Here is a 19,194-nt window from a genome sequence, read left to right as displayed (position 1 = left end):
AGGATTCCTACTTGTCCAAGTGTGTTTGTCCAAGGGTCGAAAGATGTACAATAAGTGTAAGTTACTTCAATGACATTCAGTATTTAGTTTTTCGTGTTAAAATTCATAAATCATGAACACTCAAGTATTTCCTTAGCCGATAGAAAATGTGCCACTTTGCAATGTATCAACACTTCCTGTTTACGTTCTTGGACGAGTTCATTCACGACTACCTTAACGTAAAACCTCCTATTAAATCGAGTTATTATAATTGACTACATACGGAAAATATTTGTGGGGTGTTTCTGTAATGATTTGATTCATGAAATGTTTCTGCACCCTGATTTTGTAAATGTGTTGGTACCCACTGAAATATGGTGTATGCCGGAGACACAGATTGCGCCATATCTCAGTGGATTACCACAGCCACAAAGTCATACCCCCCTTATTTCTACAATGTATTTGATTAAAATCAGATTTCAAACCTAGCCCTACCCACACTGCTAAACGTATGCCTAACCTTAAATTAAGGGAAAAACGTTTTTGTTTTCATGATTTTTTTTTCGATATAGACCATTTTGACTTTGTGACTGTGGTAACTAGTGAAAACCTTCTAGTCGGTCTTAAAAACACAAAAAACGATTCGTTCAGTCATTTCTATGGGGACAATTAATTGGGAAAGAATAGGTTGGGTTGCAAAGTAGGGTTTGGGCATAAACGCCGAAAATAAGGTCTGAGGTTAACACAGGTTTAGGATATCTTGGATATAGGATATCTATGCAGTGCCTAGCTCCACTCCTATTCCCCAGGCGCTCTCTTTTGATGACTTCTGTAACCGTAATAGCCTTGGTTTCATGCATGTTAACATTAGAAGCCTCTTCCCTACGTTTGTTTTATTCACTGCTTTAGCACACTCTGCCATCCCGGATGTTCTAGCCGTGTCTGAATCCTGGTATAGGAAGACCACCAAAAATTCTGAACTACAACATTTTCACACAAGATATAACTGCCAAAGGGGGCGGTGTTGCAATCTACTGCAAAGATAGCCTGCAGAGTTCTGTCCTACTATCCAGGTCTGTACCCAAACAATTTGAACTTCTACTTTTAAAAATCCACCTCTCTAAAAACAAGTCTCTCACCGTTGCCGCCTGCTATAGACCACCCTCTGCCCCCAGCTGTGCTCTGGACACCATATGTGAACTGATTGCCCCCCATCTATCTTCAGAGGTCGTGCTGCTAGGCAACCTAAACTGGAACATGCTTAACACCCCAGCCATCCTACAATCTAAGCTCGATGCCCTCAATCTCACACAAATGATAAATTAACCTACCAGGTACCACCCCAAAGCCGTAAACACAGGAACCCTCATAGATATCATCCTAACCAACTTGCCCTCTAAATACACCTCTGCTGTTTTCAACCAAGATCTCAGCGATCACTGCCTCATTGCCTGCATCCGTAATGGGTCAGTGGTCAAACGACCTCCACTCATCACTGTCAAACGCTCCCTGAAACACTTCAGCGAGCAGGCCTTTTTAATCGACCTGGCTGGGCTATCCTGGAAGGATATTGATCTCATCCCGTCAGTAGAGGATGCCTGGTTATTTAAAAAAAATGCCTTCTTCACCATCTTAAATAAGCATGTCCCATTCAAGACATTTAGAACCAGGAACAGATATAGCCCTTGGTTCTCTCCAGACCTGACTGCCCTTAACCAACACAAAAACATCCTATGGCGTTCTGCATTAGCATCGAAAAGCCCCCGTGATATGCAACTTTTCAGGGAAGGTAGAAACCAATATACACAGGCAGTTAGAAAAGCCAAAGCCAATTTTTCCAAGCAGAAATTTGCTTCCTGCAACACAAACTCAAAAAAGTTCTGGGACACTGTAAAGTCCATGGAGAATAAGAACACCTCCTCCCAGCTGCCCACTGCACTGAGGATAGGAAACACTGTCACCACCGATAAATCCACCATAATTGAGAATTTTAATAAGTATTTTTCTATGGCTGCTTTCCACCTGGCTACCCCTACCCCGGTCAACAGCACTGCACCCCCCACAGCAACTCGCCCAAGCCTTTCCCATTTCTCCCTGTCCCAAATCCAGTCAGCTGATGTTCTGAAAGAGCTGCAAAATCTGGACCCATACAAATCAGCCGGGCTAGACAATCTGGACCATTTCTTTCTAAAATTATCTGCCAAAATTGTTGCAACCCCTATTACTAGCCTGTTCAACCTCTCTTCCATGTCATCTGAGATTCCCAAAGATTGGAAAGCAGCTGCAGTCATCCCCCTCTTCAAAGGGGGGGACACTCTTAACCCAAACTTCTACAGACCTATATCTATCCTACCCTGCCTTTCTAAGGACTTCGAAAGCCAAGTCAACAAACAGATTACCGACCATTTCGAATCCCACCATACCTTCTCCGCTATGCCATCTGGTTTCAGAGCTGGTCATGGGTGCACCTCAGCCACGCTCAAGGACCTAAACAATATCTTAACCGCCATCGATAAGAAACAATACTGTGCAGCCGTATTCATTGACCTGGACAAGGCTTTCGACTCTGTCAATCACCACATCCTCATTGGCAGACTCGATAGCCTTGGTTTCTCAAATGATTGCCTCGCCTGGTTCACCAACTACTTCTCTGATAGGGCCTCTGTCAGTCTCTATGGGGGTGCCACAGGGTTCAATTCCTGGACCGACTCTCTTCTCTGTATACATCAATGATGTCGCTCTTGCTGCTGGTGAGTCTCTGATCCACCTCTACGCAGACGACACCATTCTGTATACTTCTGGCCCTTCTTTGGACACTTGTTAACAACCCTCCAGATGAGCTTCAATGCCATACAACTCTCCTTCCGTGGCCTCCAACTGCTCTTAAATACAAGTAAAACTAAATGCATGCTCTTCAACCGATCCCTGCCTGCACCTGCCCGCCCGTCCAACATCACTACTCTGGACGGTTCTGACTTAGAATATGTGGACAACTAAAAATACCTAGGTGTCTGGTTAGACTATAAACTCTCCTTCCAGACTCACATCAAACATCTCCAATCCAAAGTTAAATCTAGAATTGGCTTCCTATTTCGCAACAAAGCATCCTTCACTCATGCTGCCAAACATACCCTTGTAAAACTGACCATCCTACCGATCCTGGACTTCGGCGATGTCATTTACAAAATAGCCTCCAATACCGTACTCAATAAATTGGATGCAGTCTATCACAGTGCAATCCGTTTTGTCACCAAAGCCCCATATACTACCCACCACTGCGACCTGTACGGTCTCGTTGGCTGGCCCTCGCTTCATACTCGTTGCCAAACTCACTGGCTCCAGGTCAACTACAAGACCCTGCTAGGTAAAGTCCCCCTTATCTCAGCTCGCTGCTCACCATAGCAGCACCCACCTGTAGCATGCGCTCCAGCAGGTATATCTCTCTGGTCACCCCCAAAACCAATTCTTCCTTTGGCCGCCTCTCCTTCCAGTTCTCTGCTGCCAATGACTGGAACGAACTACAAAAATCTCTGAAATTGGAAACACATCTCCCACACTAGCTTTAAGCACCAGCTGTCAGAGCAGCTCACAGATTACTGCACCTGTACATAGCCCATCTATAATTTAGCCCAAACCACTACCTCTCCCCCTACTGTATTTATTTATTTATTTAGCTCCTTTAGAATTTTAAAGTGCACTTCCTGAAATGTGTTTGGTATACAATATTTGTAGGATGTATAGGAAAAGAAAGGGGTTCACAGTGGATGTGACGTGGGCGTGGTATCCCGTGTAAAGACACGTGTCTCTGAGGTAAATAATGTTAAGGTTATACAAAACCAACAAAGGATATTCGGTGCATCATTACAACATATTTGTAATGGGATGTAATTGTAAATCAAAATGACTGTAAGTGGGTTTTCTTACTACTCTCACCTTTTTAGAATATTTACATTTTGAGAGTGTCCCAGTATGCCAATAGCCTAAAGTTACTGTCAAACTGGGACAGCCTGTTACTGTCAAACTGGAACACTCCCCTGGGCAATTTTAATGCAGAAAAAATATTTGGGGGAATTATTAAATAAATGTTCTCTTAACAGAAATCCATTTTCTAAATAGGATCAAATGTTAAATTTCATATTCCTAAAATCTGCAATCAGCTAGCTTGCTAGATAGAAAAAGCTAGCACAGCTGCATTTTACTCACCAACATATTACCTCACCAACATAAAAAATTAAAACTAGCTATATTCCTAACTTGTACCCCCGCACATTAACTAAGTACTGTTACCCCCTGTATATAGAGTCATTATTGTTATTTTAATTTGTTACTTTTTGTATTTTAAAGTTTTACTAGTTTATTTAGTAAATATTTTCTTAACTCTTATTTTCATTAAAACTGCGTTGTAGGTTAAGGGCTTGTAAGTAAACATTTCACAGTAAGGTCTACACCTGTTGTATTCGGCGCATGTGACAAATACATTTAGATTTGATTTGATTTTGGTTGATTTTGCTGTATTTGACTCTGGTGACAATAAAACAGTCATTGAAATTGTTGAGGGGTAAGGTGTTTCTGGTTTCATTCTACAAAATGTCCATTAGAGTGTATTATTGAGAATGTTGAGCTGATAGGATTGAGTTAATTTTGTTTTATTTAAAAGCTATATAATTACATATAGGCTACATCATATAATTATAATCAAGTATGATCATCATAATAATAATAATAATGATGATAATAATACATGATGATTCTTAATGTTCCACCAAAATACATAAAGAATGTTTTAATACATAATTTAAGTTTATCAGTTGTTTTGAGCACAGCATTATGCAGAAACGTGTAGTTTTATTGTCTTTTACTTTTTGTTTTGTACACCAGCTTCAAACAACTGAAAAAAAAAAAATTTGAATATGGAAAATATATTTAACTTTGGTTTAGATTTATAGAGGCTGCTGAGGGGAGGATAGCTTTTAATAATGTCTGGAACAGAGTGAATGTAATTTGATACCATTCAGCCGATTCCGCTCCAGCCATTACCACTAGCCCGTCCTCCCAAAATAAGGTGCCACCAACTTCCTGTGATTTAGATGGTACAATGATTCTCTACACTACACTTGCTTATTTTCACACATAAACTGACATTTGTATTGGTCACATGCGCCAAATACAACATTTACATTTACATTTAAGTCATTTCGCAGACGCTCTTATCCAGAGCGACTTACAACAGGTGTAGTAGACCTTACTGTGAAATACTTACTGACAAGCCCTTAACCAACAATAAGGTTTTAAGAAAAACAAGAGTTAAGAAAATATTTACTAAATAAACTGAAGTAAACATTTTTTAAAGGTAAATATAAAATAACAATAACGAGGCTATATACAGGGGGCCCCGAATCAATGTGCGGGGGGGGGGGTACACATTAGTCAGGAGCCATGGATTACAGGCAACAAGGAGCGGGACTCTAACCCTGAAGCTTATAAGAAATCCCGCTATGCTCTCCAATGAACCATCAAACAGGCAAAGCATCAAAATAGGACTAAGATTGAATTGTACTACACCAGCTCCGACGATCTTCGGATGTGGCAAGGCTTGCAAACTATTACAGACTAAAAAGGGATGCACAGCTGCGAGCTGCCCAGTGACATGAGCCTACCAGACGAGCTAAATTACTTATATGCTCACTTCGAGGCAAGTAACACTGAAACATGCATGTGAGCATCAGCTGTTCCAGATGAGTGTGTGATCACGCTCTCCGTAGCCGATGTGAGTAAGACCTTTAAATAGGTCAACATTCACAAGGCCGCAAGGCCAGACGGATTACCAGGACGTGTACTCCGAGCATGCACTGACCAACTGGGAAGTGTCTTCACTGACATTTTAAACCTCTCCCTGACTCAGTCTGTAATACCATGATGTTTCAAGCAGACCACCATAGTCCCTGTGCCCAAGAACACAAAGGTAACCTGCCTAAATGACTACCGACCCGTAGCCCTCACGTCTGTAGCCATGAAGTGCTTTGAAAGGCTGGTCATGGCTCACATCAACACCATTATCCCAGAAACCCTAGACCCATTCCAATTTGCATACCACCCCAACAGATCCACAGATGATGCAATCTTTATTGCACTCAAAACTGCCCTTTCCCACATGGACAAAAGAAAACCTATGTGAGAATGCTATTCATTGACTACAGCTCAACGTTCAACACCATAGTGCCCTCAAAGCTCATCACTCAGTTAAGGACCCTGGGACTAAACACATCCCTCTGCAACAGGATCCTGGACTTCCTGACGGGCCACCTTCAGGTGGTAAGGGTAGGTAACAACACATCCACCACGCTGATCCTCAACACGGGGGCCCCTCAGGGGTGCATGCTCAGTCCCCTCCTGTACTCTCTGTTCATTCATGACTGCACGGCCAGGCACCACTCCAACACCATCATCAAGTTTGCCGATGATACAACAGTGGTAGGCCTGATCACCAACAACGATGAGACAGCCTATATGGAGGAGGTCAAAGACCTGGCCGTGTGGTGCCAGGACAACAACCCCTTGCTCAACGTGATCAAGACAAAAGAGATAATTGTGGACTACGGGAAAAGGAGGACCAAGCACGCCCCCAATCTCATCGACAGGGCTGAAATGGAGCAGGTTGAGAGCTTCAAGTTCCTTGGTGTCCACATCAGCATCAAACTGTTATTGTCCAAACACACTATGACAGTCGTGAAGAGGGCACGACAAAGCCTATTCCCCCTCAGGAGACTGAAAAGATTTGGCATGGGTCCTCAGATCCTCAAAAGGTTCTACAGCTGCGCCATTGGGAGCATTGTGACTGGTTGCATCACTGCCTGGTATGACAACTGCTCGGCCTCCGACCGCAAGGCACTACAGAGGGTAGTGCATACGGCCCAGTACATCACTGGGGCCAAGCTTCCTGCCATCAAAGACCTCTATACCACCAGGGGGTTTCAGAGGAAGGCCCTAAAAATTGCCAAAGACTCCAGCCACCCTAGTCATGGACTGCTCCCTCTGCTACCGCAGGGCAAGTGGTACCAGAGTCTAGGTCCAAAAGGCTTCTTACAGCTTCTACCCCCAGCCATAAGACTCCTGAACAGCTAATCAAAGGGCTACACAGACCCCTCTTTTACGCTGCTACTCTCTGTTTATTATCTGTGCATAGTCACTTTAACTTTACCTACATGTCACCTCAATTACCTTGACTAACCGGTGCCCCCACACATTGACTCTGTACCTGTACCCCCTTTATATAGCCTCGCTATTGTTATTTTACTGCTGCTGTTTAATTATTTGTTACTTTTATTTTTTTTACCTAACTCAACTTTTACTTATTTAAAGTCAAACTTTTTAAGTTTTAATTTAAATTTGACCTTTATTTAAACTAGGCAAGTCAGTTAAAAACAAATTCGTATTTACAATGACGGCCTACCACGGCCAAACCTGGATGACGCTGGGCCAATTGTGCATCGCCCTATACGACACCCAATCACAGCCTAAATTCGAACCAAGGACGATATTGACCAGTCTTACACTGAAATGCAGTGCCTTAGACCGCTGTGCCACTCAGGAGCCCTTTTCATGTAGTCCACGATCATCTCCTTTGTCTTGATCACGTTGAGCGCGAACTAATAGAATTTTAGCAACCAGGAAATGCCGGAACGGTTACTACATAGTGCGTTTTTAAAGTAACGGTTAAGGTTAGGGCTAGGTAACGGTTATTGTTAAGGTTGGGGTTTGGGGTAGGGACATCCCTAGTATCCAGGATAGCGCTTACCGAACATCTTTGCCAGAGGCTCGTCTACTTTTACGCGCATGCGCCATTCTCTGACTAAACGAAGAAACGAAGATGGCGTCAGCTCCTGGTGGGTTTCGTTAACGGTCTTTTATTATCTGATTTTGCACGAATACATTACTTATTGTTGCATATCAAAAGAAAGTTATATGTAATTCTGCATAGTTACATCAATTTTATTATCCAACATTCAAATCTAATGCGAACGTTTAAATCTGTACAGTAGTCGGTAGCTAGCTATTAAGCTAGCTAACGTTGGTAGTTAGCCAGTCGAATTGACCAGTTTGGTGAATTGACCACAGTTTACTACTGTAGCTAGCTTAGCTAGAATCTAGGGCAGTAGGCCCTAACTAGCCACGATGCCGGGCGAAGGGTACAAATTCACCACACACGTTTATCTGCTTTGTTAATTCGTGCCTGTGCGTATGCAATTCCGTTGGTCATGCGGCCTTGCTAATCTAGCCGCACGTCGTTTCTTTGTCTGCAAATTGAAACGTGTGGCTAGTTAAAAAAAAAAGAAGAAACGTTAGCTACGGTAGTTATGCAAGCGGGATGTCCTCCACTACACAACGCCGGGAAACGGCCTCTAGTCGGACCTTGCTTAGAGGGAATTGCAGTTGTGCTTTTTTATTTTCAAGGTCTGTTGAACTTGAAATACTTTCCATTGTGTGCCGTTGTTGGCAATGCAAAAGGTTTACACGGTATTATTGTCGAGCAGTTCCATCTCACGAGTCCCAAACTGAATTTGATACTAGGACTGTTGCTGAAAGTTAAGCCTAGGCTAGTAATTTATTTTGTTAATTTCTTTTAAAGATTACAGTTCCTACAACCAGGCCAGTGCCCAGCAGGGGTAAGTCTTTCTACATGGGTATTGTGCTACCAGACTTTTCAAATCAATGCAGTGGGATGGGTGTTTTGTGTAATTAGGTACATTCATTATGATTTACTAAGTCGCCAACATCAGAGATGGGTACTGTATGATTGAATGCTCTTGTGTCCCTGCAGGTATGGATCCTATGCTGCTCAGCCCTCACAGGCCTATGGACAATCTGCCCAGGTGAGTTTTATTAGAAGTAATTTATAAATTATTCAAACTGGAATAATGGTCAGTGACCCACATTATGCCCAGATCTCATGACATGTTTGCATACTGCTTGAACTAAAGCACAGGAAAACTTGTACCTTGGGAAAGCAGACTTATTCTTCTATAGACTAATAGCTTATGGCCTTTTGTATTTCAACAGGGTTATAGCCAGCAAGCATATGGGTCCTATGCCCAACCAGCTGCAGCTGAGACCGGTTACCCTCAGGCAGCACCCTCTGCTGGTGGCTATACACAGCAGCAGTATGGTTCCTCCTATGGGCAACCAGCATCAGGTCAGTTCCAGAGAGACCAAAATGTTTGGTCAACTGTATTTTTTGGGGGGGCGGGAGTGAGAATTGTCCATCAAATGACTCTAACTATTGACCTCGTGTAATGTGAACATTTTCTCCTCTATTGCTATCACGTTCCAGCTGGGAGTAAAACAGGTTTGACACAGATTCCCTTTCATGCATCTCCATCCATTTCAAGTCTTCAATGCCTTGATGGAGTGATCCATATAATATACTGTATTTAGAATCAAATGTAGTAGACTGTAGTATTGTTAGTAGACTAGATGAACCCTGGACATGCTAGATTTCTTTTACATTGTATGTACTCATCCTGAATCATAATTGTAACAAGACATGTTAGTGATACAAGACGATAGATAAATAATATTATCAAGGGACTAACACTTATTCTAATACTCTTAATCACACAATGGTTTTCTGTTCCATAATATTCTTAATTAGTTCTCCTCATGGGCACTTTTGTTTTTGAAGTCCTGGGTATGGAGTGATCCAAATAAGCAACAGATTGCTTCATTCATTTGGGTAGTTCAGCCTCTGGTCTAAAATCCCAACAGTGTGTGCCTGGAATTATCCATCTAAAGTGTTTTAGTTAAACCATCTCCTCTTTGTCCACAGCTGGGTACCCTGCTGCCCAGCCCAGTGCCCATGCCTACTCCCAGCCCGCCGCGGGCTATGGAGCCAGTGGATATGAGAGCGCTGCTGCTGCTGCCCCCGCTGCCTCTCAGCCAACCTATGCATCCCAGCCAGGCTATGCAGCCCAGTCTGCCTACGCTGGCTACAGTCAGCAGCCTGCCTCCACTGCACCTCAGAGGTAGGCTAACTAGTGTTACATTAAGAACTAAGGGTATATTACAAAGCAGGATCAAGGAGTTGGCCATCTAACTTGCAAAAATATTCAGATAAGTTTTTTAAATTTTATATAAAGTTGTTTGAAATGGACATGTTCTAATTGATTGAACAAACTAATAGACATCTAAGTTTACCTATTTTAATTAATCATAAAATCAGTAGTTATTTCTGGTTGCTGAACTAATTGATTCTGCTTTGTAGTAAATCCATCTGGGTGTAATGGAGGTCGTTGTGCAGTTACACAATATTTTGTTAATGATTGTTCACATTAGAAGACAAGTTGCAGCTGGTAACTTATAAGAACCATCTATTGTGTAGAGCGTTTTTTTTTCTCCCCAATTTCGTGGTATCCAATTGGTAGTAGTTACAGTCTTGTCTCATCGCTGCAACTCCAGTACAGACTCGGGAGAGGCGTAGGTCAAGAGCCATGCGCCCTCTGAAACACAACCCAACCTAGCCGCACTGCTTCTTGACACAACGGACATCCAACCCGGAAGCCAGCCGCACCAATGTGTCGGAGGAAACACCGTACACCTGACGACCTGGTCAGCGTGCACTGCGCCCGGCCCGCCACAGGAGTCGCTAGTGAGATGAGACAAGGATATCCCTGCCGGCCAAACCCTCCCTAACCTGGACGACGCTAGGCCAATTGTGCGTCACCCCATGGGCCTCCCGGTCGCGGCCGGCTGCGACAGCCTGAGCTCGAATCCAGAATCTTTCGTGGCACAGCTAGCACTGCGATGCAGTGCCTTAGACCACTCCGCCACCCGGGAGAGATAGTTATGTAGCGCTCTTTGACCTGTTCAATCCCTGCCTGTCCCTAATCACTTTAGTTACAGTGCCAGCAGCCAGCCCGCTGGCTACAGCCAGAGCAGCTACTCTCAGCCAGGGGGATATGCCGCACCGCAGAGTGGGTACCAGGCCCAGCAGGGAGGCTATGGGCAGCAGCAGAGTGGATACCAGCAGCCCCCACCGCAGCAACAGGCTCCTGCTGCGGGCTATCCCCCTCAGGCCTCGGGTTCCTATGGGCAGCCTGCAGCCAGCCAGTATGGACAACAGAGCGGACCTCAAAGTGGTTACAACCAGTCAAGCCATTATAGTAAGAGCATCAGTCTCCTGCTATTTCAACACCCATGCCTACCTGCTATTTATTGTCATAGTCATGTGATTTTCCCTCCTTTTCCCCTAACCTTGTTGTTATGCTATTCTGTAGATAACTATGGGCAGGAGGGCAGAGGCAGCTCTGGCTACTCTGGCTCTGAGCCTGCTGGGTTCCCAGGGTCAGGGGAGAGCCGTGGTCCTCCCAGGGATGGCTATGACAGGGGCGGCATGATGCACGGTGGCCGGGGCCGTGGGGGCATGGGCCGTGGAGGCATGGGGTAAGTGAGACTCCTTATTGCTTAACTTAACCATCCACTCTTACAAGTGCTTCGTCAAGGCAGAGCAGGGCTGAGTCTGAAGTTTCCCTAAAACGTAAGTTGGGCCCCTGAGATATAACCCTATAAAAGGATGACAGACAACAAATGTATTAGTGGGGGAAGTCAAACTGTTCACTTTTTTGTAAAATTAAAGATATAATGCCTATAGAAAGTTAGATGAAGGGACCCTCCATAAATGAGTACTAACTCTCAGCCCTGCCATAGTGGCCAAAGGTAAGAAGGGAATATGTGTTCATGAATCAAAGAGTTGGGACTGACGAGTGAACAGAGAGCTGGACTCGTAAACTATTCAATCAGATATCCTTTGTTGCTGTACCACAGCATATCATCCATAGCATTGATTATGGTAAATCTATTCACAAGGCTTCACAGGTTCACTGCTGTGGGCACACCTCACCTTCTAAAATTATTGCTTTGATGTTAAATACATTTTAAGATGGTTTAAGAACGTATCATTTTCATGGGTATTTATTCCATCCTCTGGTTTTCCTTTTAAAAAGCTGATCCAGAAGGTACAGTATTTGAGAGTATGCACTATGGAAGTTTAGTTAAATTAACTGATAATTTTAGGTTTTGGCTTGTGTTGACTATTGTTTATATAAAGGTATTATTTCACATTAATATATGACTTGCTTCTTCAGACCACAAAGTTCTTATCTTTAAGCTAGCAAACCTTTGCAATAAAATACAATATTTTTTCACATTGGTGTTGGGAGGTGTGCCCCTTTCTGTCCAATGAGGTAATTTCTGGACAACATTTCTGGCCATTTAAGGGACCATTTTTGGCTCATGGCCCGTGAGGAAGGTCTTTTAAAATAACTTTTTGTTTAATAAGCAAGATGCTTTGATTACTTATTCTAATACATTTTTTTGCATATTAAGTTGAGGTCAATGCACATTTGAGGATTTTTGTTTGTTGGGAAAACCGATAAAATACAATTCTTCAGGGCACATCCATGCAGAACCAAAGTTATCCCCCTTATAGGTTGTTGGTACTGTACTTGCCACCTGTAGCCTTTCATGTTTAGTTCAAGCTTTCTCAGCATTATGATATAGGACCTCGAGTTTGAGTCGATTGAGTATCAGACAGCTCACGGTAATATTCCTGTAATAAGAAAAAACGGATCACATGTTCACTAGGTCACACCAGACTCCTATCGTGTTCAATTGTGTTTTGCCCTAGGCTTATATTACAGTAATAGGTTATTCAGTACATGGCTGTGTGTGTGCCCTAAAAGGATCCTCAAAGTGAATAATACTGCTCTGCCAACAGCACAATATTTGATTAATTACATGTCACATTTTTTTTTACCTCAATTAGATAATGTTATTGAATTAGCCCTGTTTTAAAGTTGAACGTATATATCACAACCCTAGCTCTCAGCTGACATTGGTTAAAGTAGTCTAGAAATGTAGCTTCTCATCCATATGTTACTCATTCATTTACTTTCATACAGGATAGTTTTTTGTTCAAAATGTTTTGGGTCCGGTTTCCCAGACTCAGATTCAGCCTAGTCTCCTGAAAAGAATGCTGACAATGCTTTTTAGCCTTTGGACTAGGCTTAATCTGTCTGGAAAACCACCCCCTTATGTGTGTTTTTGAAATGTGTTTTGGATTACAAATGTTTTGTTTAATCAAATGAACACCTTTTTTAACATGCTTTGTCACATTTACGCTACAGGTAACACAGTGAGAGCCATGTAAACCCAGCTTTATTCTATAAAGTGCCTGTACTCACTAAAGAGCCAGCATCTTAAACAACAAAGGGGTTAAAACAACAGAGATTTGGGTTCTGCCTTAAATCCAAGAGATGAGGATGGTGCTGTCTAAAGCGTGCTGGGAAACTCAAATTATACTATACAAATGTAACTTATTACTTTTACAGCTTAACATTGTAACTTGGTCAAATTAAATTCTGTATTAGAATTGTGTAACTTCAAATCATCTTTGTAAAATGTACATGGATTTATTTTTATTTTTTTCCTCCCCAAGGTGGCTATCACCTGTTTGTAATATTTCAGATCCATTGCATTTGACCACTTAAATAAAGAAATGTTTTTTTTAGCTGGTTGCTTCAGCTGTAAAGTGGACATACATTTACAGTTAAATATGTGATCTTCTAAGCATTGTATTATCTCCAGGCTAGACATTTAGCCTTTACTTGTCTACATATGGAATGCATCTGAAATCGTTTTCCTTTGTAACAAATACCTGGGATTCTGTCCCATATTTCCCAAACGTAACAGATTTAGCACCCCTTGGCTACCTCCAAACTATCCAGTATCTGCTATTGAATGCTGTCATTAAGAAGCCATTTAGTAAAGGAGTCATGCCACGTAGTTGCTGTTAATACCTTAATTCCCAATTCACTGGATTGCATAGACTGTATAGGCATGTTGGGGGGGGTTGTTAAACGAGCTAGTCAGAACTGTGTCCGTCAACCTCCCCAAACGAGCCACGAGGCTCCAGACATGGAAGTGGCTGATAAAAGGGAAATCGCCTTCATATCTCCATTTATTCCCCCATAGCGTCGCCGGAGACAGAGGTGGCTTCAATAAGCCTGGTGGTAAGTTAACGAGTATTACACTGGCTAGTCCACTCCAGACCTTTACCTACTAGAGCATGTACGCTCTGAGCATTTACCTAAGCCCTTACATTACGTGTGTGTGTGTAGCGTTTTTTTTGGGTAGCCAAATATCTATATAGGTGTCTATTAGGATGGATGGAAATAGAGGAAAGGGGTACTTTTAACTCATTTTGGTTTATCACTCACTGCTTAAGGTAACCTTGAAAAGCAAGGTACTTATTTTACAATGACAAGTTAATGACAAATGCCTGCTGCTAAGAAACGTGTCGGGTTTGGAAAAATGGTTTTGCATTTACAATTTCATGGAGCAAACTCCTGGTATTTTTTGGGACTGTGGTGGCATAAGAACTTTTCTTATGGCACACATTTTTATACGGAAGGGTCTGAGGTTTTATTTTACATCATTATTAATATACACTCAGTTGCCAGTTTATTAGGTACACCCATCTAGTACGCCCCTTTGCCTCCAGAAATGCCTGTATTCTTCGGGCCAGGGAAACTTTGCTCAGTATCAAGGGACCTAATGTGTGCCAGGAAAACATTCACGACAACTGGCACAAGCATGTACTCTTGACGGCAGGCAGGCTGGGGCTATGGCCTCATGTTGATTTACACACAATCCTGACTGCCATTAGCATGATTCAACAGGAACTGGGTTGGGTCAGACCTGGCAATGTGTGGTCGTCTCCTGCTATAGCCCAGCCGTGACAAGGACTCACTAGTTGTGTGTTCCAAGATGCTGTTCTGCAAACCACTGTTGTACTGGGTTATTTGCCTGTTTGTGGCATGCCTGTCAGCTTGCATGATTCTTGCCATTCTCCATCGACCTCAACAAGCTGTTTTTGCTCACGTGACTGCCGCCAATGTTTGTTTAGTTGTCATACCAATTTCGGTAAACCCTAGACACTCGTGCGTGAAAAGCCCAATATGCCGGCCGTTTCTGAGGTGCCGGTGCACCTGACACCTATGATCATACCACGGTCAGTCTCTTAAGTCACTCGTTTTGCACATTTCTAACGTTCAACCGAGCAGTAACTGAATTGCTCTTTGCTTTATATAGCAAGCTACGGCCACGTGACTCACTGTCTTGTAGGAGCAAACCATTTTTGTGAATGGGGCGGACTCCTAATATACTGGTTACTGAGTATTCCACTTAAGAGGGGAACATGGTTTACCACAGTACCATTTTCAATTTTCCCAAATGTCTGACACCTGTGTTTTTGGAGGAGTGTGTCTGGGTTGTCACTTCAAATTCTCTTCAGCAGTGGACTTGAGTGGCACAAACTGACTTTTCTTTGCCTTTTTCTCTACCTTGCCTGGTGGACAACAGGACCCATGAACAACGGGGCAGAGCGTGACATGGGTAAGTAGACACCAACTGACCATCAAACTTTCAGCGTTTATCTTACTGATTTGGCAGTATTGCATCCACCTGAAAGCCTTTGTTGCGTTCATCTTGAAGTGGCTTTACCTAATGGCGTATGCTATGAATCTGACGTGAAGGACAGTATAGTGGCAGTGTGTTCAGGCTTGTTTTAAACCGTAGTTCTGTCTGTTCAGGGCGCCCTGAGGAGCAGGATGACTCTGAGAACAGCACCATCTACATCACAGGACTCACGGAAAGCGCAACTCTGGAGGAGATGGCTGTTTTCTTCAAACACCCTGGACCTATAAGGGTGAGGATATGCTCTGAAACTAAATAATTTCAATTTAAACCTGTATTAGGTCTCATACATTCCATTTGTTCCCCTGTATTCACCTAGCATCGGTATACCTCAACTGCTAAATTGTTGCCACAAATGTGTCTCTTTAAAAGTCTAAATTGTTCGCATAGTCAACTTACACACACACTTACCCCACCAGACATGTCACCAGGGGTCTTTTCACAGTCCCCAGGTCCGGAACAAATTCAATGAAACGTATAGTATTATAGAGAGCCATGAGTGCATGCAACTCCCTACTATCATATAACAAGTGAACAGAACCTGGTTTCAAAAAACAGGAACACCTCACAGCACAATCAATGCCTCTCTCCCATACTTGTTGTGTGTATGTACACATACACTACATGTTAATGTTTGTAAATGTATGTAAATTCTTCTGTCTCTTTTCGTTATGTGTTCAGACCCCAGTAAGACTAGATGTCTCAAATGGATCCTAATAAATTAAAACCACACTTTTTTTAAATTAAAAAAGTATAATTTGAGATGGAAAAACAGTGTAAATTACGATTACTGACGCAAGGTACATGCCCGGGGGCCCCGATTGGGGTCCCCATTGGATGTTTAATAATATTTAAGCAAAATGCAGAGAATTGTAGAAAATTATCTTTCACACTACAGAATTCTCAGTTCCACAGAGAAATGTATAGAACTGCAGGAAATTGTCTAAGAAAAGGCACATTTTGCTCTCGGCTGCCAATTCCGGACAGATTCAAGTTGTGCCCTGCCCCTTTCACAACCGTTGCCGCCACGGCATTAATAAATAGGGGAAACACGGCATTCCTTTAGTCTTTCCCAAAGAATGCTTTTATAAATGGAGACTGCTAATCTCTTGTATTGTTCTCATTTTAATTGGAGGATTGAACAGTTAAAGAAATGCTATAAAAAAATAAAAATACAGCTGCAGATAGTTGTCAATGGTGTGGTAGTTTGATTTGAGTGATTCATTCCTCTGTTAATGTTCAGATGAACCGGCGGTTGGGCAAGCCTGCCATCAACATCTACACAGACAATGATTCAGGGAAGCCTAAGGGAGACGCCACTCTGTCCTACGAGGAGCCTGTCTGTGCCAAAGCTGCTGTGGAGTACTTCGATGGTTAGTCTCACTGGCCCTGTTAAACCTACATCAGCCTATTCTCTGATGTTACCCTTGAACTGTCCAGATTAATGCATAAATGTACTGTAGAATACAAGAAATGGCCAGTAACCCAAGCCTCTCTCCATTTTCTATTTATTCCTGTTTCCTTCTGTTCATGATCTCCACAGGGAAAGAGTACCAGGGAAAGAGGCTGAAGGTGTCCATGGCTCGCCGTAAGCCCATGATGGGTGGGATGAGAGGGGGCATGCCCATGAGGGGTGACATGATGGGCCGTGGAGGACCTGGAGGTAAATGTCTAACTTTCTTTTGTGGGACTTATATTTTCAGTTTTGAACAAGAAGGTATTGTCCCACGTTGCCATGACCATTTAAGTGAAATACTGAAACTACCTCTGGTGTGTGGTGTTAGATATTTTCAGTTTTGAACAAGAAGGTATTGTCCCACGTTGCCATGACCATTTAAGTGAAATACTGAAACTACCTCTGGTGTGTGGTGTTAGGCATGATGGGCCGTGGAGGGGAGCGTGGAGGTTTTGTCCCACGAGGTGGACCACGTGGCATGGGCAGAGGTGGACCAGGGGGCCCGGGTGGCAACATACAGCAGAGAGCTGGAGACTGGGAGTGCCCCAGCCAGTAAGTACCTCAAGAAAAATGTATTTTCCCTTTCCCCTTTTTTAAATGTACAGTTTTTGTGTATACGGTGTACTGACTGAGTGGTTGTCTTTCTCAGGGGCTGTGGCAACCAGAACTTTTCCTGGAGGATGGAGTGTAACCAGTGCAAAGCTCCCAAACCAGAGGGCTTTGGGCCCCCTTCAGGTACGGCTCTCACCGGCACAGCAGCGCTATTGTCAGGGCCTGATTCATAACTAGACAGGAATAGACAGGAATCATTATAAGTGTTATTTGAGCAACACGGGCTGATTCCTATTTCATATATCTTAATGCTTGAAATGTAAACAGACAAATCAAACCGGTTTATCACCTTGACTTCGGGTCCATGCTTAGCAGTTGTACTTGATTCGTGTCAACTCTGGGGAAACATGAAATCATCTATGTGCAGCAGTCAGCTCACTGTAATGAAACGTTTTGGCATTGGAGGACTTGTTCTGTGTTCACTTGGACTGCCACTTATGTTTAGTAGTCATATTTCCCTCCCTGTGAAGTACTCCATGATATGAAGTTCAGTTGTCTTTGGACGTTTGGAATTTCCTGGTACTATCATTACCAGCAGCCCAAATTATATCAACAGTGATCTACACTGTGTAGCATACAATATGTCTACAATAGTCTGTGGTGGCAAGCTAAACTGGGCCTTGTGTGGTTTTGTTCAGGTGGTGAGCGAGGCAGGGGTGGCATGGGGATGCGTGGGGGCAGAGGGATGGACCGTGGCGGACCAGGAGGGCCCGGTGGTCCTGGTGGCTTCCGTGGAGGATGGGGAGGTGACCGTGGCGGTGGCTTCAGAGGGCGTGGTGGAATGGACCGAGGGGGATTCCGGGGGGGTAGCAGGGGAGGACCACCGATGGACAGAGGAAGAGGAATGGGGAGAGGAGGAATGGGCGGGCCCCCAGGCAAGATGGATATGAGGTAAGGGGATATGTTGGACTGCTTTCATCATACTCAAATATTATTTGCTTACTTAATGCATGTTTGTTAGACACTAAATAGTTTTTTCCTCTCATAGGGACCATCGCCAGGAACGCAGAGACCGACCCTACTAAAAGAAAGCAATGTTCCATCTGACGCAGGATTAGATTTTTAAAATGAAAATTTTAATTTATGATTCCATATTATAAATGGTTATATAACTGCTTTTGAAATACTCTGCAGTTTCATTCAACTCCTAGTTAAATGTTTTGTTTTTAGTTTTGTTTACCCTTGGTTGTTATTTTGACTTGTGCACGTTTATTTTTGCATTTCTTAGATGTACAGACTGATTTTTTTGGACAGTGTGTTGTAAAACATGACACGTTTATTTTTTAATTGTAATTGCTTTTCCTTCCCACAGTTGTGTAATGAACCATTTTGAAAATAAAATTTCCACTCCTATTTGATGCTAAGAGAAGTTCAGATCCATTGCTGTTATGAGGCATCGTGATTGGTTGACTGTTTGCATTTACATTTAATTGTTCTAGAGTGGTAGGAATTATACAGTATTTGACAGCTCTGCTCCTTCAGCAGGTTTCTCTTCATGAATTGTCCACAAGGAGGCACTATGTAGTCTGCAGCTTTGCAACAATACCAGCATGATAGATGCATCCAATTTCCCAAGAACTTTGCTAAAGATATAGAGAAGTCCTCTGACAGCCACTAAG

The 19,194-nt window shown here is 43.0% G+C and overlaps 1 protein-coding gene across 4 annotated transcripts; it reads left to right on the top strand.

Annotated features, from left to right (window-relative positions):
• The first annotated feature begins 28 nt into the window (after positions 1 to 28).
• On the top strand, positions 29 to 18,928 carry LOC115140105 (RNA-binding protein EWS-like). 4 transcript variants are annotated; one of them, XM_065026672.1, is made up of 16 exons: positions 29 to 56; positions 8,606 to 8,642; positions 8,798 to 8,849; positions 9,037 to 9,169; positions 9,803 to 9,998; positions 10,876 to 11,135; positions 11,250 to 11,415; positions 14,005 to 14,042; positions 15,394 to 15,426; positions 15,624 to 15,739; positions 16,751 to 16,880; positions 17,051 to 17,170; positions 17,383 to 17,515; positions 17,613 to 17,698; positions 18,214 to 18,466; positions 18,564 to 18,928. In XM_065026672.1, the coding sequence occupies exons 1-16, from the start codon at positions 44 to 46 to the stop codon at positions 18,598 to 18,600; spliced, it is 1,803 nt and encodes a 600-aa protein (XP_064882744.1). In that variant the 5' UTR covers positions 29 to 43; the 3' UTR covers positions 18,601 to 18,928. The 4 variants fall into 4 exon arrangements, with proteins under 4 accessions (XP_064882744.1, XP_064882743.1, XP_029534074.1 ...); XM_065026671.1 differs by having other exon boundaries at positions 10,870 to 11,135; XM_029678214.2 differs by lacking the exon at positions 29 to 56 and adding an exon at positions 7,797 to 7,862.
• Positions 18,929 to 19,194: the final 266 nt, after the last annotated feature.

This window comes from Oncorhynchus nerka, linkage group LG13 (assembly GCF_034236695.1).
Source record: "Oncorhynchus nerka isolate Pitt River linkage group LG13, Oner_Uvic_2.0, whole genome shotgun sequence".
NCBI lineage: Eukaryota > Metazoa > Chordata > Actinopteri > Salmoniformes > Salmonidae > Oncorhynchus > Oncorhynchus nerka.
Note: the sequence above shows the minus strand (reverse complement) of the source record. Positions and strands in the feature narration are given on the sequence as shown.